Source organism: Trachinotus anak, unplaced genomic scaffold, assembly GCF_046630095.1.
Source record: "Trachinotus anak isolate AG129_WGS33_773 ecotype Australia unplaced genomic scaffold, CSIRO_AGI_Tana_v1 ptg000015l, whole genome shotgun sequence".
NCBI classification, from domain to species: Eukaryota; Metazoa; Chordata; class Actinopteri; order Carangiformes; family Carangidae; genus Trachinotus; species Trachinotus anak.
The window spans coordinates 2,352,812-2,380,032 of NW_027273866.1; the positions used below are offsets into that span (position 1 = coordinate 2,352,812).

Below are 27,221 nucleotides of genomic sequence, written 5' to 3' on the forward strand. Positions count from 1 at the left end.
GAATATCAACATGGAAGCTTGTGTTTAATTATTTATTAAAATAAGTATAAATCATTTATCATCATCAATAAGCACCAAGCAAATAATTTTCCCTCACTTTATCCGGAGCTAAAGTGTTGGAGAGGAGAGGAAGCAAAGCTCATAATGCACAGGCGTGCACACGATCTATTCCTCCCACATACAGTACAGTAAGTGGTATGACACAGGGAGATTTAAAACACAGAAACACACACACACACTAAAGACATGGAGGCAATTCCAGATTATGTTTTGACAGACAGGAGCTGATACAACTTTAATCGTATGCAAATCTTCCACCAATTCAGCAAGTATCCACACACACACATCACTGTTTCAAGTTAGTTTCCAACACTTTAAAATGCATCGATCATTCCTGCTTGATTCGTAGTGTACAAGTGAGGAGTGTTCATAGTAGCACCCAACCTCATCGAAGAAAAACTGGACATCGCAAAGGTTATCTGAAGCAACAGACTGCACAAATTTGCATGGAAATGAAGTCCAGTACAAGTGGTCTGACATGGTGTATTTCCTATTTTACCCTGTGCAATATTAGCATCTCTGAGGAGGGCGTGTGTGATGCAACATTCAGACAGATAAATCTATTTTGAGACAAGGCAGACGCAACATCTTCTCATCAGACATCAGAACCAAAAAGTTCCACTTAAGGAGAAAAGGGAGAATTAACTTTATCTACAAAGCTTACAATCGACAGACCCTTTTTTTTCTCAATTCTAACATTAACATACAAGCATATGTGTTAAAGGCATCACCTTGTGCTTTGTATGATATCCACATGTAACAGTCTTATTACTCAATAATGCAAATGAAATGATGCAAGACAAGTTAAAGCTCTCAGTCACTAAATATGGTTCAATATCTCATCATTGCCACATTTGAGCATCTGTTTTTCTGTGTAATGCTGAAAGACAAAAAAAATATGGTCACTACAAGGGAGATAAATATCTATACAGTAATGAACATCAAACAAAAACAAAAAAATTACAATATCTTTCAATAACAGATGTAAAATAAAAGAAAAACTAGCTGTAATGAATTGAACAAGGAGTTCTTATTCTGTCAGACCTGGAGGCGTGAATGTAATACGTAAAACTGGTTTCAAGACAAATGTGGATATTAGTAAGTTCTGCAAAACAATATCCATACAACCTAGCAAACATCAACTGTAAATATATATATAAAAAAAAATTAAAATCAAGGTGTCAAGGAAACAAATTTGAACATTAAATACCTACACTTTATAGCATGTGTACGCGCTTGATAAAAGAAATAGTGAGGTTTATTCAGAGACTGTCCTCTGAACAAGTAAAAGGCCATGGATCTCTCAGACTGTCATGCATGCCAGAGTGCTAATAAGTAATTTTTTTTTTCTTCAATACATAAATAATTTTCAACATTTCAAATGTACACTCCTCTAACATAGTTCTATGTCTTCATACAACCACAAATTACATGATAAAATATAAACATTATACCAGCACAGATACAGTGACCTGAATGATTTTTGGCACACCAGATATCCACACTCCAGTCCTTAGATTTCAGCTCAGTCTGGGACAGACTACTTGATCATCTGGATATCTGGGTTTTGGCCATCGTAAGCAACAGCCTATAACAGCTGAAAAAGGCTTAGTGCAAAAACTAAAATGTTGCAATACAGCATGCAATGGAGCCTGCAGTTATACCTGCATGGATGTAAAATATCTCCTTGCCATTATACGTACTACATCAGAGAAACATTGCTCAATAATAAGAATTGCTGGACACTAATCACACCAACCGTATGGGGTTCTCAACTATCTAATATTCTTTAAATGATACATTTTTTTTTATATTTTCTGATAGTAGAAAAATAGCTGAACAGCCTTATTTAACGTAAAATTAGGGATTTGTGTCAATAAGAATCAAAATATTCACTCTGTGAATAATCAGAGAGTTGAAATACAGGTTTCACACTCAGTCAAGTAATTCACATGTTCTGGCTGTTCTACAAAGGCCACAGGATCTCAGAAATCCCAAATCTGCTAAATGTCCTATATATATTTTATTTTTTATTTTTTTTATATGCCTAAAAACTTCCTTGCCACAGATACACAACAGAACCATTGGAGTAACGGAGGTAAAGCAGTGACAGACTGCGAGCTGAGTGAGTGACTGGTTCTCTCTGGTGCTCTGAGGAAGGAAGGCCGTCCCTGTTAAAGTTCTCCTGGTTTGTGGTTGCAGCTGGTGCACACGCGTACGGGGTGGTCCCAGCCCCGCGACGGAACCGGCCGACGCTCTGGGGAGCAGTCGTCACACACTCCTTGGCCACAGGCACGGCAGTGATGTTTGGACAGTTTGGCAGTGAACTCGCGCTGGCAGTTGTGGCAGGACAGGATGTCCTGGTCAGGCACCCAGTAGGCAGGACGGGCTGCGTCTTTCACTAGGCCTACAGGGAACACATGACATAAATACATACATGTGCGACACACACTGTCATTTTAAGTGTGAATATTTAAAGAAATAGTTATTCTCTTTCTTGCCCAGAAGATCAAAACCACAGTCATGTTTGTTAGCTTAGCTTAGCACAAAGACTGGAAAAAGGCAGAAACAGCCAGCCTAGCCCTGCCTGCAGGTAATAAATCCTGTCTATTCGTGCCTCCAAAGCTCACTAATTAGCATGTCGTATCTAAAAGTCATGTCATGTTTAAATCTGTTTTCCTGGAGTCTCCCCTGGTTGCCTCGCAATGACATAAACCTCTGTAAAACTTGTATTTCTTTAGACGTCGAACTATTCCTTTAATTTACAGACGCATACGCTCGATGCGCCACTTCTGTTACACTTTATGCTGCAGCATCTCCATGTATTTCCATTCACACAGTAGTTATATAAATACTTGACTTGTATCAGTAACCTCTGCCTCTACTGCTGAGATTTAAACACTTTCAATTCTCAATGACCAATTTATTTATTTTAGCTTTTTTCATACTGCCCACTCCTCACTATGTTTTGAAGTGCACTGAAACTCCAGGTGAAATTAAATCCTTAGCTGTCTTGGCTCCGGTTACCATGGAAACACAAAAACAAGATTTGGATTTGTAAATAAGGCAGCTAATTTTGTTGTGATTGGTGCAGACCTTGCTGTGGGGTATTTTTGGGATGGTGTTGGGTATGGAGAAGTTTTCAGCAGGATATCAGGTAAGCAAAAACACATTCATCAATGCCCTTTAGCAGTAAATATAGAACTACAGTAGGGTTATGTAGCAGAATACTTCATAGTAATAATGATACGAACTAGAGTTTGGATATGACAAACTGAAGACACGCATGATACAGCAACCTGAAGGTTAATAGCAGCAATGACTTCTGGTTTTTATTTGAGCCCAAAACCCATTTTCTCAATGCAATACAAATTTTGGCAGAAACATGTCATGTTAGTTGTTATAAAACTGGTCTCCTCATAAACACAGGAGCAAAGTGCAGTCTAGATGTTAGTGCAGAGACCATGGAAGTGACTGATCCAGAGTCCTGAGCAGTCCCTGAGAGATATGTCATGTAAGCAACTTCCAAACATCAATGTCACTGATGTTTGGAAGTTTAATAGTAAAGGTAAGTTTACATCTGGAAGTCTTATAAAATGAAATGGACAGAGTTGCTGCTGCATTTTGTAGCCTGTAAACATTTAGCTGGCAAGAATAGCAAACTAAAGGCAAATGCAAATTGGGCATCTGAATCCCTGCTTAATGAAACAGACAAACCTGATTATTTTAATGTCATTCATCTGAGACTATTTTTCAAACAAATTAGTCAGTTGATATATCCATTGTTTCCTTGATGTGTGACATTTGCATGATTTACAATGAGTTAAAAAAGACCTGTAAGCTTTTTGGTAACGGTACAGGTTCTATTACAACTAGGCTATCAGGTCATCCCATATTCCTTATAAGGAGGGCTTTGTCGGCTCCTGCATAACATCTTGGAGAGCCCAAACTAGAAACAAGACCTCATTGCTTTTCTTTCTTGCTGTAAATAACTATGATACACCTCTGCCACCAGAGGGCATTGTATCCATACACTCACATTTACTGGGTCATCATCTCCTGTTACATAACATTCCTCTTTAGGTTTTGTTTTGGGCAACACTCACCAAGTGGGATGTCAATAGCAGTCACCACTACCCCTAATGTGTTGGTGACTGCCTCTCCAACCTTTCTGGCCAGGGTTCCACCTTCCTCCTCCTCAAGCTCGGCTTCAAGCACCTCTGCATAAAGAAAATATCTTTGCTCAAGTAACAGCTTACCCAACATTAATGGCTTCATAACACACATATGACGAAAAAGACAAGGGACACTTGACATTTTTGCGAAAGTGCGTACCTGCATATGAGGCTCTCTGCTCAAAGCAGACGTCACAGACTCTGACAGGGGCAAGACCCCAGCCTCTCTCAGGGACGGGTGCAGCTTTGGAGGAGCAGCCATCGCAGAAACCCTCCCCACAGGCACGGCAGTGATGCTTGGTGTCGTTGTCCTGAAAGACTGCGTGACACTTATGGCACACCTTGTACAAGAGAAAAAATAACAACAGAAGCTGTTATTGACCAAGAGCTAGAGGGGGGAGGATGCAACCTGAGTCTACCCAAGTTTTATCTTGTGACTTGCAAACGTAGAGTGTGTAATAGGCGGAGAACACCAGACAGTAAACATCCCTCTGGACACCAAAGTGTTGACTTGGCTGTTGGTGGCGGGTGGCAGAGGGTGGGGCTGTGTGTCACTCACCAAGATGAGGGAGTTGGGTTTCCAGTAGGCTGGGGCGATCTGATCTGTCAGCCAAGAGGTGACGGCCTTGGCAGGCTTGACACTGAGCTCTGACACAGATTGGGCCACTAGGTTGACTCCATCTAAAAGACGCTGTGCTGCATTGCTATTGTCCCTTAAAAACCCGTCAGACTGCAAATAAAAGACAGGTTTGTTCTACATCAGTAGGTAAGTGGTTATCAGTATGCATATATCTGGACCTGTGAGATTATAGATAAGTAAGGAAATACAGTCTGTGCTGGTTAAATAAATGGAAGAGCTTCCTCCTCTTACCCCTGGCCATACATGCTGGATCTCTGTGCGGACAACTGTATCCACAGGGTCCTGGTTCCCATACCAGTACTGACGGCTCCGATAAATCACTCCACAGTTGGGACATTCAATAACATAACTGTACATACACACACACAAAAGTATAACTCAGCCATTGTGAAAATAAAAATGTGCATTTGAGGTATTATTTGCTTTGGGACATGAAGGTTAGTGTGAATAGAAAAATTTGATTTTAGGTCAGAGTCTGGAACACCAGTGCTAAAACTGGGTTCTGGAAAGGTAACATAAGCCTAACCCAACCCTAGTTACAAGTGACCTTGCAGGTCATTCTCCTGCTACTCACCCAGACCAAGCGTATTTGGCAAGGCCCATCCATGGAGAGTCTGAGGAAGCTGAAGTCTTGGGGACAACTATCACCTCCTTTCCTCCTTCATAGCAAGCCTGAGGTGATGCACCACACAATGATTTTACCATCAGGGAGTCAGGGAACAACAGCAATTATGTCAATGGAGAGACAGCTCAGGTCCATCTTAGTGATACAGGGAGCTATTGTTCTTACCTTACAGGTGTAAATGCGATTATCGTACTGAGGAGAATAACGACAGCGATGCTTCGCCTCATGGCAGACTCCTTCTCCCAAGTGGTTCATGCTGTTCTTGCAGCCAGACCTAGGATAAAAGTCATAAGTCAGAATGTAAAAATAATTAAAAACAGCAAGAGAATGAAGGTTAGATGAGAATGGATACAAGTTCTAAAAAGCCTAGAGGTACTGACCCACAACTGAGGCACAGGCTGGAGCAGGTGAAGTACTCATCAGGGAAGAAGCAACTGTGAGCTACTAGCTCACCTGCAATCTCCCCATTGAAGCGCTCACTCAGTGCCTGAAGGAGAGACCCAGCAGATAATGCCATAAAACTTACGAACTTACAGTTTACGATTTGCAAGAACAACAAACCAAGCTGGAGGCCAGCAGACTTTGTACAACCCTACCTGCAGGGCTTTAAAGATGACAACAGGGGTGCGTGGGGAACGGGTGGCGTTGTTATCCAGGAGCTGCTCCAGTTTATTCTGCAGGCCACAGAAGTTGGTAGGTGGGCTGAGAGTCTGCGTGCCCCAGTACTGGACTGAACTGAAGGCCTCTGGAAAACGGGAAAGCTTCCGGAAGCGCTCCAACAGCAACCGATCTATTGACTCAGATGACTTATCTAAAACAACACAAAGATGTAGAGTTATTAATGCAGATATTCTATTAACCTTGGACTGTCAGTGCAGCAGATACAGTAATAAAATACCATTACTGTGCTTCATTTTACCCATTTTGATATGGGGGAGAAAAATACTGCATTCCTGAAATATTAAAGTGTTGACAATGTTGTAGCCATCAGCCAGTGTTCCCTCATGTTTTAGCACATTTACTACCAATCGTGTATTTTATACACCATGTTTTGAATGCATTTTTCTCCCTCACAAGCAGTGAATAGTTTCCATACTTGTGTGAGAAACAAATTGTAGAGTTGCAGCCTACTGGAGTGAGGTAATGCACCATAGTGAACATCGGACCTTTTTTATTTCTGTTCATTTATTTGATTACTGCATGGAAATGGAGCACAAAGTTCTTAAAGTCCTAAACCGCATTCACACCTTTCAGTGATAACGTCCAGACAGGCATGATGCTGATTGCATGCCTTGTATGCCTTTTGTTCTTTTACTATTTGTCTTATGTTGTTTTATGTATTGGGCGTGTTTTAACATGAAGTTGGTGAGTTTTTCTCAATGTGAAACTGCTTGTGATGCCATCTTGCCAGGACTCCCTGTAAAAAGAGATCTTGTATTCCAACGGGACCTTCCTGGCTAAATAAAGGATAAATAAATAAAGCACTCACTATGGGGGATTTACCTAACTGAAGCTGAAGTTGAATTTCATATCACACAACATGAATAGAAAATAGTGGTTGCACAGAAGTTATTAAAAAAAACTTTTAAAATTGTTGTGCACTACATGCACTGGCTGACAGTAATGTAAAGTATTAGTTGTAGCGAGTAGACTAGAAAATGAAAAAACCTGGTACTGTCACTCAAGTGTGTAACTTATAGGTATGTGTAACTTTGGACTTCACAGTTTTCTGTTTAGTTCAAGAAGTAGTGTTTACATATTTCTTAAAAAGTTGGAATGCCGATTGCTACCTCCAGTGACAAAGATGAAAGACAGAGAAACACCGCAGGCTATTTGCTAAACCTGTAACTATCAGCTGTGTTTAACCTTTAGTTTACTTTAGAGAGACTGCCTCTCATTCCTTACAGTGATGCAGATGTACATTAATGGCGATACAGTCACAATGTGCTGGTCTAACTTGTCTATGAATGTGTGACACATGAAGTAATTATATTCCACCCATTGCTGGCAGGAGTAATAAAGGTGTTGAGATGTTTTACCTGACCCAAGCAATTTAGTGTGAACTGTTTCGTGGAAGATAACCACCGCAGGGCCCAGGGTGGACAGCGGGACATCCAGGCCACAGCGGGCCGTGGTGGCCTTCAGCTCCTTGGTGAAATGCTTCAAGTAGGCGTCTGAGGCGTCGCCGAGGAACTTGAAGAGGTCATCATGAAGACGGTCAGCATGGGTGCGGTAAATGATGAGGTCAGAGACGGCGAGTACCTTGAGCAACAGACGGGTCCTCTGGCCCTGTTTGGAACTGTTCCCAAGCAGCCCCTCTGTATCAATGACCACTACTTTGTGAATTGGGTCAAATGCCGCCCACACGCCCACTGTACACGACTCTTGCGTGGGAGAGGTCTTGAACACTTCTCTGCCCATAAAGAAGGTGTGGTTCAGGGTGTGAGATTTGCCCTCTCCCGTGTTACCAAAGATAGACACCACCTTCAGCAGCTGGTCAGGGTCACAGTGCAGGCTCTTCATAAATGAAGCTTCATCTTTTATCTTTGAAAGAAAAGGAGAGAGTTTAGTGAGAGAGAAAATGAATTATATTTAAAATACCACCTTAAAAGTCTACACAAAGAGATGAGACATTTTGGTGTTTAGATTCTGTTCCTAGTCAACAAGTCTCACTTTAGTACAACTCACCTGCATTTCCTCGTTCTCATCAACCAAGAGAAAACTGGAAGCTTTCTCCAGGAGTTTAGCTCTCTGAGATTTGATGTCATCGGCTACTTGAACAGTGGGCTGAAAATTTGTCTGGACAGAGTTGACCTCTGTAGGTTTGGGTGGTGGAGGATAAGATGTGAGCTGGTGTTTCTTCTTGTTGCCTCCACTATGGGTGCGTTTCTGACAGTCTTGGCACAAGTTAACTTTGCAGTTCTGGCAGCGGACCACAGATCTATGGCGCTTGCCACTGTCTCCATTACCTCCTTTACAGTTGTCACAGTAAGGGACATGACCAGGACCTATCTGAACTCGCTCATGGTTCTTCAAACGCTCCTGACTGTGGAGCTCTAACTCACAACGAACACACTGCAGGCTTTTGCATTCATCACACTCGAATGCAGCCTCCTCAGAGCCACCACAGGCATAACTTTCTTGACATATTAGACTTGTATTAACTCCCTTTTCTGAAGATGAGCCATGCCCACTCATCGTTTCCTACAAGATAAAGTTGAATACTGAGCAATGCTTATTGGAACAGCTTTGACAGGAGCACCAGCTATTTCCAATAACAGTTACTGAAAAATGCAAAACATATGGTAATACTGAAGTGAACGGAACTGACCAAATACAATGACTGAACTCAGAACAGCTGCATGTTAACTGGCCTTGTGATCCACTGACTGTAACAACTAAGTCTCAACAATAATATATACAGCTTATCAAATTAGTTTTCGTATTAAAAATAACTTAATGAATGTGAAACACTTAAAACACTTTAAGTAATGTCATTTAGTGCAACTAACAGTGAGGCAATAAAGTAGGGACTGCCGTCTCCTTGAGTTACAACAAATATCTTTTTAACACTTAGCTTGTTCGTGCAATGAAGTTTGCGAATTGTTGCAGCATAACATAAAATAGGTAAGCGAAAAAAAAACTATAAAATAATACAGAAAATTGTAAAGGTTGCGTGTACCGACCAAGACAATGAACTCTCCCTGAAGAGATGAATGTACAAATGTTGATGCTAACAACAGGCTAGCTAGCAAACTGACCCTCAATAGCTCGCTAGCAAACTCGGTAGACAATTTGGCATGCAAACATAAATACTTAGCTTACAGCTAGCTAGTTTCGACGGACTGCTTCAACTTTTTCCAAAGAAAAGCTGTAATTAGAGAGCCACCAAGCCCTAACAGTTCATAGCCGTCCAAACAAGCAGCTAGCCTCCGGTCTGTCAAGTGAGCTGTAACAACATATCAACAAAAACAACAGTCAGTCGATGTCAAAAGCTCGGATATCCGCGGACTCTTTTACTTTAAAACGGGAGGCGAATCCGCGCTATTCCGTTTAAAAAGTCTTTTAAAAGTGTTTCTCTGTTTGAATCCTTCCGAGCAGTGTCATTGTTTTGTTCTTCAGTCCCCTCCCTGGCAGATTTCTTCTCTAGCTACGTTATTTTGTTGCCAGGTCAGATCAGCTGATCAGATTATTTTCAGTCACAGGGTCAGAGGAGGCGAAAGTGCGGTTGCATTGTGGGAAACGTAGTTCTACAAGACAGGCAGTCCTGTCCCAATGTGTTTTCAAATATTATATTATATTATATTATATTATATTATATTATATTATATTATATTATATTATATTATATTATATTATATTATATTGAAAATTGATAAAAACAAATAGTTTTCATGGTGTGAGTTGGTAGTGGACAAAGTATTTCAATACATTTTAATGAATTAAAAATCTTTGATCATCATTGTGACAAAGAAAATTCCACGTGTTTTAAAAGTAATTGTTGGAAACATCCCTCAACATAAGCTTTCAAACAGAGGACGGATTTAAACGGCTTTTGTCTTGTAAACTAGCACTTCAAAGTATCAGCAGGTGACCATTTGTCCCAAATGGCACTTTGTGTTTTCCCTCCATTTCCTCACTGACAGTATCTTCCACTGCAGGATCTACAGAATGAAGTTATTTTGATTTACTGATTTAAGCCATTTTCAAAACACTGATTGTGAGAAAGCAAAGGAACTGAAATATGTATTACACTTTAGTGCGTTTATTACAAAACTTTAACTCACACACACAAAAATATGAACAACAGCAACAAACAATAGTCAACAACAGTCGAGGGGAAAAGAGCAGAATATCTTTTACAGGACCTTAAGCATGGATGTCAACACAGGCTTCAAGTCCAATTATTTTAGTGCATGCTCCACATTTTGTTGAGAGATTTCTTTTGTAAAAATGCATAGTTTGTCAAAAAAAAAGCCAAAAAACTGAAAACAGTGTCCTCAAAACTCTGCTCTCTTTGATTCCAGATCAGATGTATCTGAAGATTTTCCTCCATCCACAATCACAAAACGTCTTTAAACGTCCAAGCAGGCCGAGCTTTTTAGATTTAGTGCCAGTGTGCTTGTGCTTAATGGCAGCAGATACAGCACAGTCAAACACATCTTTGAGGTTGTGTTGTGTTAGAGCTGAGCACTCCACATAATCATGAGCTCTGATCTTGTGTGCTAGCTTTCTGCCCCGGCTGAGGTGCACTGGTTTGGTGCGTCGCTGGTCCAGATGAATAAGGACGTCCACATTGTGGCGAAGGTCGGACTGAGTTCCAACCAGAACAATTGGAGAGGTTGGGTTGCCTGCACGGATCTGTGGGATCCATTTGGAGGTGATGTTGTCAAAGGAGACAGGGTTGACCAGGCTGAAGCAGAGGATGAAGACATCCACATGGGCATAGCACAGAGAGCGGAGGTGGCCAAACTCCTCCTGACAGATCAAATGATGAGAGATGAGGAGCAGAGGACTAAAACAGCACTGTTAAACAAATCATAATGTGGTGTGGAATAGTTACCTGTCCAGCTGTATCTATCAGTTTGATTCGAGTTGGGATGCCATTCACATGAACCAAACCTGGAAGTCGAGCAGAAATAAATATTGGTTTTATTTCTGAGTCCAGCAGCTGTTGACCTTTAAACAAAATAACCTTTACTTACCAGTGAAAACATCAAAAGCTGTTTGTCTGTACTCGCTGTTGTATCCATTGAAGATGTAGCTGATGATCATGCTGGTCTTCCCCACAGCTCCATCGCCAACCAGCATGCAGCTCAGCTCTTCCCTCAGTCTGCTTGCTTTATCACGTCTCTGACAGGCCTGTGCCATCTTTCCTCGTATAATTACTCCATTATCCCAGCAGTTTGAAAATCCATGGAGGAGAGCAGTGTTACTGTAAAAGATGTCTTCTCCCCCAGGGGCTGGAGGGCACCTCGATTTGAAAGAACAAAGGCGCCCAATCAGATGAGTGACCCCCCAACACTTTGACTGTTTCCCTTTGATGCAGATTTACATAGTCACTCCCACAAACCACTGGTAAAGGCCAGCTCATCTGACCTTAAAACACCTACAGTAGCATGAAGGAATGCACGGTATTCATTTGTAGATCAGCAGGTCCAACCTTGCTAGTCTCTTGTTTGTAAATATATAGACTTAAATTTACATATTTTAACTTTATAACTTTTTATAATTTGACCCTCATAAATGAGAACCAATGCCGTTGTTTTCTGCAAAATATGGTACTAAAAATAGTCCACAGTAAGATTGTAAACATAGGGATAGCCCTTGTGGACCCCCAGTATTATGATCAGGCGATGTAGAGTCTGATTTTAAAAATGTTGCGGTGTCCGCTGTTCAGCCTTGGTCTGAATTAACTCGATATCTGTGTGTAATACCACTGTTGGTCAATGGAGGGAGGTGTTGCTCCAGCGTCCTCTTCTGCATGTTCGTCTCCACGTTGTGCTTTAGCCAGGCACTGCTTTCAGTTTCCTCTTGCATCTTCTTCTTTCAGGGTTTATGATTGATGAGTGAAACAGGGGGAAAAAATAGTCGAGGAGTTCGTAAGACACAAAATGACATTTTCAAATGTATAATGCATTGTGGCTTCAGTGCTTTTGTTTTTCAAGAGAGACAGGGACGTTTTTCATGTTCCATAAAACACCTGCTTTTCAGTTTCGTACTTCATTTAATTATTTCTCAGCAGACCTCTCAGGAGTCATGTCCCCTGAGCATCAGGAGCTTTGCATTGCATTTTTTTTTTTTAAATTTCCACATGTTTTGCTGCCTAAGAACAAAATTCAGTGTTGTGAAGGCACTGAAGGCAGCTTTACTCTCTCACGTGAAAGGGCAAAGGGCACAGCTGAGGGGGGCATTGTTAGACTGTCACCAGCTGATGTTTATAGCAGAGACTTCATGTGCCATGTTTCATCCTGTCTTTTCCAGGGTGACTGGGTTCATAAATACACCCACAAATAATATGCTATATTCTTCATGGGTCTCGGTATAAACATTCATTTACTTCTACTAACAATAATAACAGAATTAGTAATAATGCCAATCATAACAGCATCAAAAGACTCCGTTTTGACCAAAACACCAACACCTGCCTTGTACTGCCTCTTTTTCATGGAACTGCTTTTGGTGCTCAACTGTGGCATATATGATTAATGTTCAGAAGTGTGCAGGTGTTGATGCAGGTATCATGATCAAGCCTTCAGACCATCATCACACAGCGTTTTTGTGTCCTACCCCCTACCCTTGTTAGTAGTCATAATAGTAATAATAGCACCTTTATCTTACTGTATGTATTTTGCTTTTATAAAACTCACCTGCTTATATTGTTTTGAAACAATAAGAAGGAGCTGTTATTCATTTTTTGCTCAAATTCAAGAACTCGCAATCCACATTTTCTGCTCCACAATATCACAGCTGTAGCAAAAGATTTGTACAAAGCATTGTAAGATGTGGTTTTAGAGAGCGGGAAACGTTTGGGGGTGAAAATACAGCTTTAAACAAAGTGTTGTTCCTTATCTGTCTGAGCCTGCAGGAAACTGTGCGAGCATTGTGTTGTAAGGTCTCTGCTTCCTGTTTGCCGTTGTTTCTCACTCACTCGTTCTCTTCTCCCTTTCTCTCCCCCTTTTTCCCACCACCTGCGGTGTGAGTGATAGAGTTTATTCCCTATGGTAGGAGGACAACATCTGGTCCCCCCCACCCCCCTACCTTCCAAACACACATCGTGTTGCCAGCTCGGCTCCCATGCTACACCTCTGACAGCTGTGAGTCACAATGCTGTTCCTTAATCCAAGGTAAATGTCAAACACAGGAAACAGTCTTTAAATATCTCTACATCCAAAGATTCTTTTCCTGTAACAGCTTCTTTAATCATCATAGATCAACCAGTAAGCTGCTCTTCAGTGCTACAAATGAAAATACAGGCATTGTACAACTGAATGCAAATATGTTTGCAAGGTTTGAATGTGCCTTAACTTGTGCAGCAGATGTCAGCAGCGCGCTGATGACTTCAACTGTGGCTCAGTGCCTAAAGATAGGGATGCATATCTGTTTCTGTAAACATGTTTTGTGTCTGCATTCTCACGCTCTCTCTCATTTTGCATGACTAGACATGCAGAAATGTATCCTGACATAGATTTATGGAGGTAATCTGCTTAGTAAGGGTCTCTCGGTGTGTGCAGTTTAGGAGAACCCCCAATATACACACAGCAGACTTAAAAAAAAATCTGCTCATGCTGACTCCTGCAAATTTATGTAAAGATAAACTACAAGATGAACCCAAATACCCACTCATGTTTCCCTGAAGTATTGCTCTGGTTGATAAAAAACTAAGCTGCAGTATCTGACTAAAGTTTCAGTCCCATATCAAATCTGACAACAATAGAAATGTCTGCCACATAGGTGTTAAAAGATTATGCTCCTCCCTAAGCCAGAGATCAGCGTGGCACATTGTAGACAGGGCACAAAACAAAGTGGCTGACACAGAGATGAGGCGATAAACAAGCCATCTGCATAACATTTCCTGCATAATGTGCCCTTAAGTAGATAGTGCCTAGGCTCTTAAGTGGTGAGGATTAGACCAGGATGGCTGCCTCCATCCTAGTGAGTCCTCACATAATAGAAACGCTTTCCCTCTTCTTCTTTAGTTCCTAGGTGTTACTTGAGGGTCACGGCTGGGACAGAGTGTCACTTGCTTTACATATATTCAGTGTAATCTCTTTGACATTGTTTGCAGCCCAGTGCCAAAGGTTCTGACCTGCTTGCCTGAATTTGACACGAAACATAGTCAGTGGTGGATTAACTTGAAGCCTTGCTGTTATTGCCCTTTGGGGACAGTTTTTAACCCCTTTATTGCTGCATCACATAGCAACATATTTGCATGTTGTGGCACTACATATGACTTCTTGAACAAGTTTACCATTCCTGATGCTTGTAGTAAAATTACACAGATGCGATCGCTAAGAATCTACAACCATGCTAGCAGCTCTGAGGCTGTAGTAGTAGTATTAGCAAAAGCTCCCAACAACCAGTTACAATCAAAACAACAATGAGAACTTTATGTCAGTGGCAGAGGAAAAATCAGGGGGGTCACCAAAGTCATTAGGATTCATTCTCTGAGAAACATAAATGTCTGTAACAGATTTTATAGCAATCCATTCAATCATTGTTGAACTATTTCAGTCTGGAGATTAAGTCCCATTTACCATCACACTACTTAGAGCACTGTTTTGAATTGTGCAGTTTCACTGTGAGAGTCATACCAAGTATATCTCCAGTTTATCAGCAACAGGATACAGCCCCCCCTCCCAGGTCAACTTGAATTGTAGCACCTTGTGGTCACTGCACCAAGTGATTCATGGGAATTCAGACCTCTGTGGATCTCTCCCACCTCTGCCCTACCTCCTAGCCAACCTCTGTTGTTCACATTCTTGACTTGTAGCCAACAGTTATTGCAGGAAAGCATAAACTCTGTCTGTGAATACATTGTGATCGTGTGAATCGGATATACTTCCTTGCCTTTTTTGTTGGATCAGTGCATTTGCTGTTAATCTGAATCAATTTCATAACAAGCATTGTATCACTTGGATGTGAACCAGCTTAGGGTAAATCAGCCTGTCCCAGTTTTTGAGTAAAGCCTGAGTGTTTTTGGGCTTTTGTTGGCCAGCAAGCATCTCTGTCAATTTAGTTACTACTGCTCCATTAAACCCTGGCAGGGGTCCAGGAGCAGTGGACTAATCCTCCCTGTACCCTCCAGAGAGCATCACAGGGGGTCAGTCCTCTGTCTTTTGTGGGATACACGGTAGACTTGCTCCAAAACTGTCAGAGAAGAATCCTTCAATTTATTTGCTCAGCAGTGACCACGGGAATATGCATTTGAATTTACAAATAATTTGATTTAACACGCATTTAAAGGCCCTTTAATATAGCGTATTTTCTCACTATGATCATTTTTTGTTATTTCGCACAACAGATTTCTGTCTACTGTTTAATCTGCGCTCTTCTTGCTGATTTGAAGAAGGTGGCACAAATTTGGAAAAAGTGATATCAAGTGTTTCTGTGCACCAATTAGAATTTAGCTACATTAAAGTCAAAATGTGACAAAATGTGCTGTGTACATTTAGCAATTCAAATATTTAGTAATGTTGAAAGAATCATGTGAAACAAATGAGCAATTCAGGCAGATATGAGGCTAATACTTTATCCCTAACGTTTTGTTAAGGAGCAGTCTGCTGAGGAGGAGAAGACCGATACCACTCTTGTGATTTTACAGTAAAAATTAAGCTACAGTGAGCAACGGATTAGGTTGTCTTTACATGAAGACTGGAAAATGGGGAACAGTTAGACTGGCTTTGTCTTGCTCGGCCTACTAGCACCTACAGCATACTAAGAAAAAAAAAACTTAAGTTCCTCTTAACAGAAAGAAAAAAAACAAACAAAAAAAAAAAACAAAAGCAGTATCTTGTAAATGAAAAAGCTTGAGAACTGCTAATATTTCCACTCTTCGTGTTATGCTAAGCTAACTGACTGCTTGCGTGTAGCTTCATATTTACTGTACAGATATGAAGTGGTATCAATCCTCTCCTCTAACTTTCAGCAATTCCTTTAACAATAATTAATAATAATTATCATAGTTACTGTTAACAACCTGGGCAGCTAATGCCCAGAAGTAGAAAGCAGATCAATATAGAGCAAGAGATAAAGCAAAATTTAAATAGGAAATATATAAGTTGCCTCACAAAAAAGTTCCACAGCAAATTAAATGGCCAGTAAACTTCCTGTCTGACAAGTTTCCCAAGTCTGGAAGTTACAGTGTGGATTTCCATGTTACAGCGTCACCTGGTCACAGTCATGTATGTGTCTGTGCATGTCTGTGATGATCCTTGTAAATGCTGCATCTCGTGTTAAAGCTGTCTGTCAAAAGTAGGACATCATTGACTGAATCACACTTTGTCATTACAACATTCACGCGTGTGATGACTACATTAGTCATTAGTTTTACTGACGTATTTACAATTACGTCAGTAAAACCTGATGTTTGTTGTTTCCAGGTGGTGAGGTGTTATGGCACAGGTTTTGTCATGAGTAATTAAGAGACAGCGTTATAGTTTAAATTAAAGACTATTTCCATGAAAAATAGAAGAGATTTAGAACTGATTTTTTTTTTCTCACAAACGTATACAAGCCAGAATAATTTCACATATAAATAAAAACATCAGCAACTCAGCGTCTGAATGTTTGATCCCAGGCATTACAGGGAACTGATAACAATATCAACAGGGATCTCACCCTTTGGCCTTTGAAGCATCTGTGTTTTCTTTTTATTTTAGTTTCAATTGGCTCAACATCAATCCACACAGCAGCATATGTTCTTGCAGAGCATGATTAGAATCTATTTAAACAGGAAGCTCTGTCGCAATTGGCTGATTAACATGAGAACATTATCTTTTCAAAGGGATAAAACTTTCCAAACAAACACCAAGCATCATTATTTGCCATTACACACTTAGGAAACATTTGACTCACACCGGAAATTTAAAAAAAAGTGTTTTGTGGAGTTTGTTTATGTTGGTCAACATTTTGGAGTAGGAACGCCCGTAGAGTCATGTTGATGGGATAGTTAGTTTATGGATTTAAAAAATTGGCTTTTGCATTAAATAAGTGCCTTTTCATTGCATGAGTTTAGCAAGATTTAAAAAGAAGATAAAGGGAGTGGTTAGAAGATGCCACAAGTTCCTAGTAAATTGCATCAGAATAGAATTAATTGAAACCTTACAGTTAGTGCTAAAATGTGCTAAAGTGGGGTTATCATACTTTTGCAGAGACTGTCACAATGACTGTGCAGCTGCTTTACTGTGGGCTGCAGTCTAAAAAATGGCATTGATATCGAACCTCTGTGAGTGTGTGGGAAACAGAGCTCCCTTTCCTGTTCTTTGAGAGAAAACACTCCAGAGAAAAATGGCAGGAAACCTCCAGGGCCTTTTGATTCAGGCAAAGAAAGTGAGTCAGAGTACCTGAGAGCTTGGAGTCCTCATAATGTCAGGGCCATCTTTAAAATCAAACGTCAAAGTCAAGCATTGGGTAAGAAAGTCGAACAAGGACTCATAAATCACAAAGTCTTGTTTTGGTCTTGATTTGAGAGTCCCAGCGGGGTCAGCTAGAGAGAATATTGATGACATACACATAAGCATAAGACACACAAGCATGATGCCAGTCAGCTACACCTTCTGGATGTGTTATTGCATAGTGCAGTTTTGGTTAAGTATATCAAAGCTCAACTTCTAAGTTGTGATTGCTGTTTCAAATGCAGCATGTATCCGCCAACAGGGGGGGCTGGAGCCCCATCCCTCATCTGCACATCCTCCGCTCCAGGCCTTATTCCACTGCGATCAGTGGACAGAGGCCAGAGTTCCACATCCACACAAGCAAAAAAATCATCACAGAGTGAAATGAATCATCTTCACCCTGATGTTCTATCTGATTTCCAATGCTCACCGGGCACTCTTTAAAAGTTCCAAAAACATACTTTACATTATGTTTCATCACCTTCATAGCTTAATTGATTTTGCTTAAAAAACATGATTTTAAACAGCATACATGCTACAGAATATAATACATCATTTCTGTATTGAGTCTTAGACACTCTGGCTTCAAACTTTGTTAAACCCAACTGGTTTTCATAGACTTTCTGTGATTGTTGTTGACAGTACTTGGTCTCACACATTCCAGATCCCAGAGTTTGTTCTTCACTTTTTGGATGATCCCAAAAGTAAATAACATCACTATATAAGACATATACACACAATGTACATTTCTTTGTTAGACTTTGTAGCAAAAAAATGGAAATATATTTGTTCACTATAGCCCATATAACATACAAAACATTTTCTTATTTTATATAATAATAAATGATATTTTGCCACTTCCATTAAATGTACAAGCAAAATGAGTTGCAAGGTACAAAAGTACAAAAACACATTCAATAAAAAAATCTTTAGACCACACCACCCCCTTTTTTAAAACCTGCGTAGTTTCATGACGTCCTTGGTTGTTCCTCAGAATCCACTGTCAACAATTAGCAGGTGTCTATGTCTCAGACTCATGCTGGTGTGGCCTTTGGGGGGCAGGGATATTGTGCAACCATTTTATTTTTGGCATGTGTTGGCATCCAGATAGTGCAGGTAACGCCATTCACTGAGTAAGTAGCACATGTTAAACACATTTTTATTGAGTCACCCAGTTATTCTGTGGTTCAGCCTGCCACACAAACACAGCGTGTTGTTTATCAAAACACACACCTGCTCCCTCAGGCACAGAGTGTGATTACTACACACTGCGCCAATACCCACAGTGTCTCTTACCAGCATTCCCTGTTTTACTGTTAAACTGATTGATATATATATATATATATATATATATATATATATATATATATATATGGAGAGAGAGGCTGTTTGCCAAATGTCACTGTGGTGCTGCACTTGGCACTGGATACCACCTGCTTCACTCGGTTGTTCTGCCTTCTCAAAGTTAACACCGCAACAAGAGGTTTATTTGGCTTCACAGCCAAATAAACTACAGCAGTTGCTGGTGTACATGCTGCCAAAGCGGAGCATGCCTTCGCCGAACAACACACTTAGACGTTTGCACCTGTGTGTGGATGCTCTCGCTGAGACACCTGCAGAAGTGAAAGAAGTTTGCACTGCTTAACTGAGCTGGACTCAGATGTTTCCTGGCATTCTTGCAAATCAGACTAGGGAGCATGTGCACACCCTGTTTCCTCTCCTCCCATTAATATTACTGTCAACGCAAATATGCTTTTAATAAAAGGTTTAGTTTGCCGCTGTGTGTCATATAATCAAATTATATAACAACCTCCTGGGAAAATGTCTAACTCTGTGGCCCTAGCTGCAATTGTCACAACAGGAGGATCCCTGAGAGCATGCTGATCCAGATCACATGCAATTGTGAACTCCTGTCCCATTAGTGTTAGTTACAGTGTATCACATGGTATATTTTCTAATAATGTTCATCGGGACAACAGCTCATGTTTATATAGCCCAGTATATTTCAAGTTGAAACAGATAAAAAAGTTCACTGACAGATGATCTCACAGAGCCATTTACCCCTCAAGACCTGACACCCCTCAGCCCCTCAGCCATGCCCAGGCAGCTGTGGTGGGTTTGAGTGTAAATGAGATTAGGGAAATGAAATTAAGAGCAGCAAAAGTGCCATTCCTCTGGGATAGAGCAGGCTAATGAAGCAGGAGGCAGCTATCTGGCTGGAGCTTTAATTTTGTCAAGCCTGGTTCAGTCCCCAGTCCTGCTCCAAACAGATTGGATTAAAAGATCCAGTGGGTGTGAGTCATGTTTCTGTTTGGATGAGAAGAAAGAATTTCCACATCAACCACCGGTGATGATGAATGGATTAAAGAATGGTGTTTATCATTGCACAATGATGGATGAGTCTGAACTGTTGTCTCCCTTCTGCACCATAAAACAGGATGAGCAGCAGCTCTTGCCAGAAACCAGATTCAGTCTTTTGATCTAACTATTCAGAGACCTGTTCTTCTAGTAAAACATATAACATCTGGAGCATTAGTTTCTGCTTCTATTTGCTGATTGATCGAGGGGTGAAAGAAGGCATGTGCTTTACTGCCAAATCATTAGCTATTGTTTGTGCCTTATTAATGGACAGTCTTCCTCTTGTGGTGAAGTGGCCTCCATGACCGCACAGCACTCATGTCCACTGGCAGGAGCCCAGAGAGGGGTGAGGTGACCCTCAGCGGACAGGGCTGAACTCTCAATATGAGAGGGCTAGGGCTCTAAAGCGGATGGCCTCCATTAGTGGCCCAATCACTTTGTCTTTAACACACTTCCAGGGCAACCTTCAGCCTGCACTGATCAAGCCAAGGTCAAAGGTCAGAGTTCAGGCTGGGTACACATTAACATGCAGGTGGAGGCTGCAAAATGCATAAGTAGGAATAATGTTTTTGGAATGTGTGACCACTATTGTGGGTAGTGATAGGCCCAACACACACATCCTGAGGACATGACCTCTGTCCCCGACTTTGCCGTATTGCGTATGCTCCTCATAACCAGTGTGTGCGCTTGAGAAGATAATGACAGCCATCTTTTTGTGGAGAGCAAGTGACCTCAGGAAGGGTAATAATGTTGATTAGGGGTTGAAAGTGCATAGTGGAACACAGTCCATCCATGCATATGTATTGTTAATTATTGTTTTAAGTCTATATAATAGGCTTTTTATATAAGATTTCATTGGCTTTTATAGTGTATCTACTGAAGATATTCAAATAGACACAGTCAGATATATGGAAATGTTTGCTCCCGACTCTGTGAGTAAGTATCTCCTAACCAAGGTTTCATATTCCCTCTGCACCTCTCCAAGGAGCCATAACAGTTCGGTAGGGGGCATTTATTGATTGACTTGTCTTTATTGTCATAGTTCTAATGAGAGGTGCCAGAGTGGGTTGTAAATCATAATGCTCTAATGCAGCATAACTGGTCTTTTACTGCAAATAGATGCATAAATAAATGCTTATTTCAGCCTTCATGACCACAGTATAACAGTCTTTATAGAGTATATACAGTGGGATTTTGACATTGTTTGACAAATTTGACAAGACACTGAATGTGTCTTTTTGTCACACTAACTTGTATTGGTATTGTTTGTATGTGACAGTGAAGAACAGAGAAAGAATAAAAGCTCTTCAAACTAGAATGGCACTCAGTCGAGTGTACACCTCCACCAAGGCCAAACAATCCTACCCATGTCTGTAAGATGCAGATTATCATCTGGATCTGCAGCAACTTGGTCACGAAGTCATACATGTCAACTATAATATGTCTGATACACCAAGATCCATACATTATTTCCTGAGAAAATGACAAAAATGTTAAAGAAATCCCTATCTCGAAACATTTCAAACAAACAAACATAACCTCCTTGGCAGAGTTAGCAAAACACTGTGTCTCAGAAAGCACTGAGTGCATGGTGTGCTTTTAATGTTCTGAGTATTAATCTGTTTTTCAATGGTCATTGAGCAACAAACGGTTCCTCCATATCGCAGTTATATCCTTGTTTCCTGTAAAAGGACAACCACTGAATACAGTACTGTAGTTATATAATAACAGGTTACACTTCTTTCCATGTCTTTCCACATTAAGTGTTCTGGACATGTGAGCTCCGCTCGTATTTTATGTTACCTATTAATAGCATGGGGAAACTTATGGAGTCGTTTATGTAGGTCTCAACAGTATGAAAATTTGAAACTGAAAATGTTTAAAACTGCCGCCTCGATGGAGAAGTGCTCGTCCTCCACCTCAGGACAGTAGAATCTCATGAAGTCTGCGGGGCAGGTCAGGTATTCAATATTGTGGCCCCTTTGGTATTGTTTGCATGTGACAGTGAGGAACAGGGAACGAATAAAAGCTGATCAAATAAAAGAACTGAAGATCAATCGCACTTTAATCATTTTTATAGTGAATGCCAGATGATAAAAAAAATGGAAACAGGAACAAACTAAAAAATGCGCTCAGTAGACCACAGACTTCCGTCAAGGCCAGTGTCAAAAAAATATACACCGGACTTAAGAGGAAAAAATTCTAATTCATAGTAAACTAGAATGGCACACAGTAGAGTGTATACAAAATTGAACTGGTTCTTCCCTGACACATGCCCCATCCTTCCACCCAGTTCAGTGCAAATCAGCTGAGTACTTTTTGCGTAATACTACTGTCTAACAAAAGGCACAGGTGAATTCATTACCTTGTAGGTAGAGGTAATGGCAGCAGGGAACAAATGAAATGTAGGGTTTGGACCAGGTGGTGAAGAGCCCAACAAGTTCACTGAGATAGATAGATATTTTCGTGGTGGTGTACTTGTACCAGGACTCGTTGCCAGTACCACATGTTACCTTTCATATGATCACAGACAAAACATTGCGTCATTGACTCACTGCTCTCTCTCTGTCTGTCTGTCTGTCTGTCTGTCTGTCTGTCTGTCTGGATGAGCTCAGTGAAAACTGGAGACCATCTTGTAATGTGATGAAACCAGACACAACACCCATCAACATGTTGACATTCTGACTCATGAGTACTCAGTATCATCACGAGTATTCAGTATCATCACATGAGTAGTACTCAGTAGACATTATTGTTTCATTATCATATGAGTACTCTGTTGTGATTGATAAATCAGTAGGTAACTAATCAGACCAAATCCATCTTGAAACTCATCCTTCATTTTGATCTCAACCACACACCTATAAAGTTTTATGGTTGTACTTGGCACAGCTGTGACACTGTTGTTGTGACATAATCTGTCTGACAGACGTATAAAGAGGAGCCAAAGCACTCAAAACCACCTCTGTGGTCGTTCCCACTACAGTAGGTGTCTCCAGGATCACATTTTGCGATGATGACACACACACACACACACACACACACACACACACACGGTGAAAACATCACCAGCCACCAGCTGTCACTGCTGGTAACAACACAATATTCATGTTTTTTAAATGGTCATTGAGCAACAAACAGTTCCTCCATATCTCAGTTATATCCTCATTTCCTGTGAAAGGACACCAGTGGACAGAGTGTTGTTGTTATATAATGACAGCTTACACTTCTGTCCACATTAGATGTTCTGTACATGTGAGTGCTTCTTGAACTGTAAGTTCCCTTCCTCTGTTGCTTCCAGGAATCAAACCTTTGACCTAGTTTTCAGCTGATTTCTAGGAAAGTAGAACAGTGTGCCACAGAACTGTACAGCCTAAAATGTGAGCGTGTTTACCCGTGGATGAAATTGCCTAAAAAAAAAAAAAAAAAAAGAAGTCTGAGTTGTAGCTTGTGCACATGTTATTGCAACGTGATCAAAGCCCAGACAGGGAGAAAACCCCTATCTGCACCCCCACCCCCCCACGTCCCCACCACCCAGCTAAGCAATTATACACTCTGCTATAGGATCTGGCAGTCTTCAGTGGTCTGTCCTCTCAACACCAACACCAACACCACTGGACTTTACGCTGGCGGTGCATGATTTAAGCTTGATGGTTCTTTTAAGTTCGCCTATAGGTTTCTTTACACGGAGTAAAACACATATATATCCTACATGTTTGCGAACCACTTTATATGCAAGTAATTCACCCTGACATAGTTGTTAGTCTTTGAGAACATTGTGATCCAAGCTAGACTTTAAAATAAAATGTTATGAGTTTGAGGAATGCTTGGCTTCACGACAGGAATTTTTAAAGGTGGACCCACCAATGTGCCTGCCAGAGCTTTAGAGGTTAAAGACCCTGGTAATCCTGGTATCGTGAAAAAATGTTTTTACAGCCTTCTGTTTGTGACATGAACTCAAGAACTGCACTGAGCAGTTTTGAAACATGCAAAACATTGAGAGTTTTCAGAGTAAAGGCATGTCTGTAAAATAGTGCAACAGCACAAAACAAATCTTAAAAGTTGCTTGGCCTGTGTGGTTAACAACCCTGTGAGGAAAAGTCAGGGTTTCATATGAGCCAGACAGTACAGCTGTACATTCCTCAGCCACGTGGTATGGGAGCATGAGGAAGAAGAGGAGGGGTGGGTGGGGGGGGCATTCAACCACAAACATAAATATATAGACTTCTTCAAACTCAAGTGAGAGCCAAAGAAAATCATAAACACATTTTCCACATTCAGATTTCATAGTAGGCTAGTTTTTATTTAAACAATTTTTAAAAATGTGCACAGTATACAATAACTTTTGAGACCCTTTTACAACAAAGGTGTAAAACATAGGATTCAAAAAGAGAAGTCATCTCTTATTGTGAATTTTGAAAAGCACCACATGCTTCTGGAGTTTGTATACAGTACATGTATATGTGGTACCGCATATTTAACTTCCCTCTCTTCACAGAGGAGAGATGTAAAAGTGAAAAGGTCAAAAGTAACGTGAGATAACTCATGTTAGTTATGACCTAAAAATTGTGAGTCCCTGTAAATGCCAGATCAGGCAGTCCTCTTTCAAGCACTGATTACCCTTAAACGTGTGTTGAGACTTTATTTCCCTTTCACCCAGTAAAACAACATTAACTTTATATGATGTGGAGTCTTTTATGTAGCTCCTAACAGTATGGGTTTTTGGTCTGGAAGTTCGATCCCTCCACAGTCATCGAAAATGGTCAAAACTGCCGCCTCGATGGAGAAGAGGTGCTCGTCCTCCACCTCAGGACAGTAGATCCTCATGAAGTCTGCCAGGCGGATCAAGTATTCAATATTGTGGCCCGTGTTGCCGCTGCAGATGGCGATCTGAGCAGCAATGTCTTTGTCCGAGGCCGGGCCGAGGTAGATGGGGTTGTTGGAAGTAGCGATGTAGACAAGGGCCAACAGCGAACCCTGGCCTTTCTCCTTAGGGGTGAACTCCACCATCTGTGTTATGTAACCCCCCAACACGACCTCTCTCATGTTCAGGTACTGAAGGGACTCTTCAATCTGAGAGTCAGTGACTTCATAGGCCACCCCCCATGTGCAAGCCTGCAGTGAAACCAAGTGGAGGGGAGACACAGTAGTTAGCATAACATGACTGACTGTTCATGGCTGAGGAAATTAAGGATGTAATGTTTATATATGTCAGGCACTGAGAATTCACGTGAGTGTTCTGCTAACACCTACTGATCTGTAGTTCAGTTTGATACGAGAAAAATGAGATGGAAGAATTTCTGGAGACTCTTTCTGAGACTGACCCAACTGATTATACATTTTACTAGTTATGGTAACTCTATGGTTTGACATAAATGTTTCACAAACTAAGTTTGCTTCACTACTGCTCCATATTTTCTTCTTCATTGTCAGACAACTAGGTGATCTCACACCACATCTGAATTATGATCACTATTAAAAATAATACTTCTTCCCTATGTCGTTTTTCATATAGAGTGGTAATGGTATGGTAAGGATATGGAAATAAAATTCACAACTGAATGGTGTGTGCAGTATAAAATTGACTGGGGGCTGCTTCCCAAACAAGGACATAACTCACCTCCTGATCCTCCACCAGGGTAACCACTCTGCCTGGCTGTAGAGAGCACAACACAACACAGCAACAACGATTAGAGTTATACACATTAAATAAACAGAAAATAAAATTAATAAATGGACTAATAAAATCAGTATAAAACCATCAGCTAATGGCTGAACCATCTGAACGAACTGGAGAGCAATAAAATATAATAAGAAGTGGATTTTTTAGTGGAAAGCACAGACTACAAATCTTACCTTCTCCTTGTCCCCTCGATAAAAATCATCCCCATGCCAGAAGCGTCTTTTGTATCCTTTAATAAAGCCGACTTTGCTCTTTTTGTAAGCAAATTCAGGTTTCCACACTAAGGAGCCATATCCAAATATCCACAGGCTGCTCTTTTCCTTTATAATATCTTGAGGTTTCATTGTAGTTATTTGATTGTGTTTTCAAATACAAAAACAAAGACGTTTATGTCGCTGCTTCTGTCAACAAGCAGCAGCTCTCCGGTATTTCTTCTTCTCTCCTTTCTGTCCTATACATTCCACTGCACCGGACTGTCACTGTGATGAAGTGCTAAAGGCAAAGGTCATCTGTGTGCACGGTCTCATACACAGCGTAGCGTCGCTTGTTTGGCCCAGTTCCGTCCAAAATGCGTAGATATTGTCGTTTCCTCTCTGTCTCTTGATGCACAAACACGTGTATTTGTTATTCAGACTACGTCAGAGCGAGACGGTCTCGACCAATGAAATCGCACAGAGGGCGGGCTAAGATAGCGGGTTAACCAATCAGGATCATTTGAGGAGTGACACCTCACAGTGGTTGTATTAGTCAGTGAAGCGGGGAAACATGTTGCAATACGAGGAATGTCGTACGTCCAAGTCTGAAGAGGTATATTTAAAATGGTTTTTCTTTCTTTCTTTCTTTCTTTAAGCCTGTATATAAGCCAATACTGTCACTACCATTTTATTTTATTTTTTTTTAAATGCGGGAGCACCTATTGTCTCCTTCATCGTCAACCCATCAGTGATAGTCCAGCAGGTAATCACATTACCTATAAATAGCTGGGGATGTTATATCTGTTCTCTCGTAAGCTCATTAGGTGTCTGTGTTCTGCACAGACGTGTCTCACACACTGTTGTGTCCATTCAGGCCGATCACATATGAGCCCATGTGTCCTCTGCCTGTCACTCACTGTACATGATATCTGATGAGCCAAGACGTTGCAGTGAAGGAAGGTCCTTTAATGCAACTCCACACAAAGATTACTGCCCCCAAGTGGTAGTAAAACACATAGCTCTAGTCTTGAGACTCGAGAGAAGAAAACAAACTCTAAACTGATGCTTTGACATTAGCTGCAGGAGTTCAGGCGTATAAAGAGCAAGATGGTCAGAGTGACAGGGCTCTGCTGGGTTGTTATGGTCCTCATAATTCATGGAGACTTGGCACCGGCTGCAATGCGGGGGCCCCTGTTGGCCGTGCTCACAGTCTGGTAGTGAAAAAACATATGCAGATTTGCCCACAAGCTAAATTCATCACATCTCACTCTGTCCCCTTCTCCTGTCATCTTACAGGCATGAGAGATATCTTAACACCAAATATCACACCCAGTCTTTACAGTGCTTTGTGCTTAAGAGCTCTAGTTACT

At 40.9% G+C, this 27,221-nt stretch overlaps 3 protein-coding genes across 4 annotated transcripts; all 3 read right to left on the minus strand.

Annotated features, from left to right (window-relative positions):
• Window positions 1-263: 263 nt before the first annotated feature.
• LOC139632980 (zinc finger FYVE domain-containing protein 1-like) lies at window positions 264-9,657 on the minus strand. Its single transcript, XM_071498291.1, has 11 exons — window positions 8,189-9,657; window positions 7,540-8,044; window positions 6,097-6,311; window positions 5,881-5,987; window positions 5,666-5,774; window positions 5,450-5,547; window positions 5,107-5,224; window positions 4,795-4,965; window positions 4,396-4,576; window positions 4,167-4,280; window positions 264-2,467 (listed from the first exon to the last, which is right to left on the minus strand). The coding sequence occupies exons 1-11, from the start codon at window positions 8,696-8,698 to the stop codon at window positions 2,235-2,237; spliced, it is 2,361 nt and encodes a 786-aa protein (XP_071354392.1). The 5' UTR covers window positions 8,699-9,657; the 3' UTR covers window positions 264-2,234.
• A 598-nt stretch (window positions 9,658-10,255) lies between these two features.
• Window positions 10,256-12,154, minus strand: LOC139633033 (rho-related GTP-binding protein RhoV-like). Of its 2 annotated transcripts, XM_071498397.1 has the most exons (4): window positions 11,938-12,154; window positions 11,206-11,474; window positions 11,064-11,122; window positions 10,256-10,978 (listed from the first exon to the last, which is right to left on the minus strand). In XM_071498397.1, exons 2-4 carry the CDS (start codon window positions 11,369-11,371, stop codon window positions 10,529-10,531), a joined length of 675 nt encoding a protein of 224 aa, XP_071354498.1. In that variant the 5' UTR covers window positions 11,372-11,474; window positions 11,938-12,154; the 3' UTR covers window positions 10,256-10,528. The 2 variants fall into 2 exon arrangements, with proteins under 2 accessions (XP_071354498.1, XP_071354497.1); XM_071498396.1 differs by lacking the exon at window positions 11,938-12,154 and having other exon boundaries at window positions 11,206-11,920.
• A 12,096-nt stretch (window positions 12,155-24,250) lies between these two features.
• Window positions 24,251-26,279, minus strand: LOC139632654 (glutathione-specific gamma-glutamylcyclotransferase 1-like). The gene is made up of 3 exons (XM_071497729.1): window positions 25,831-26,279; window positions 25,595-25,630; window positions 24,251-25,089 (listed from the first exon to the last, which is right to left on the minus strand). Exons 1-3 carry the CDS (start codon window positions 25,999-26,001, stop codon window positions 24,670-24,672), a joined length of 627 nt encoding a protein of 208 aa, XP_071353830.1. The 5' UTR covers window positions 26,002-26,279; the 3' UTR covers window positions 24,251-24,669.
• Window positions 26,280-27,221: the final 942 nt, after the last annotated feature.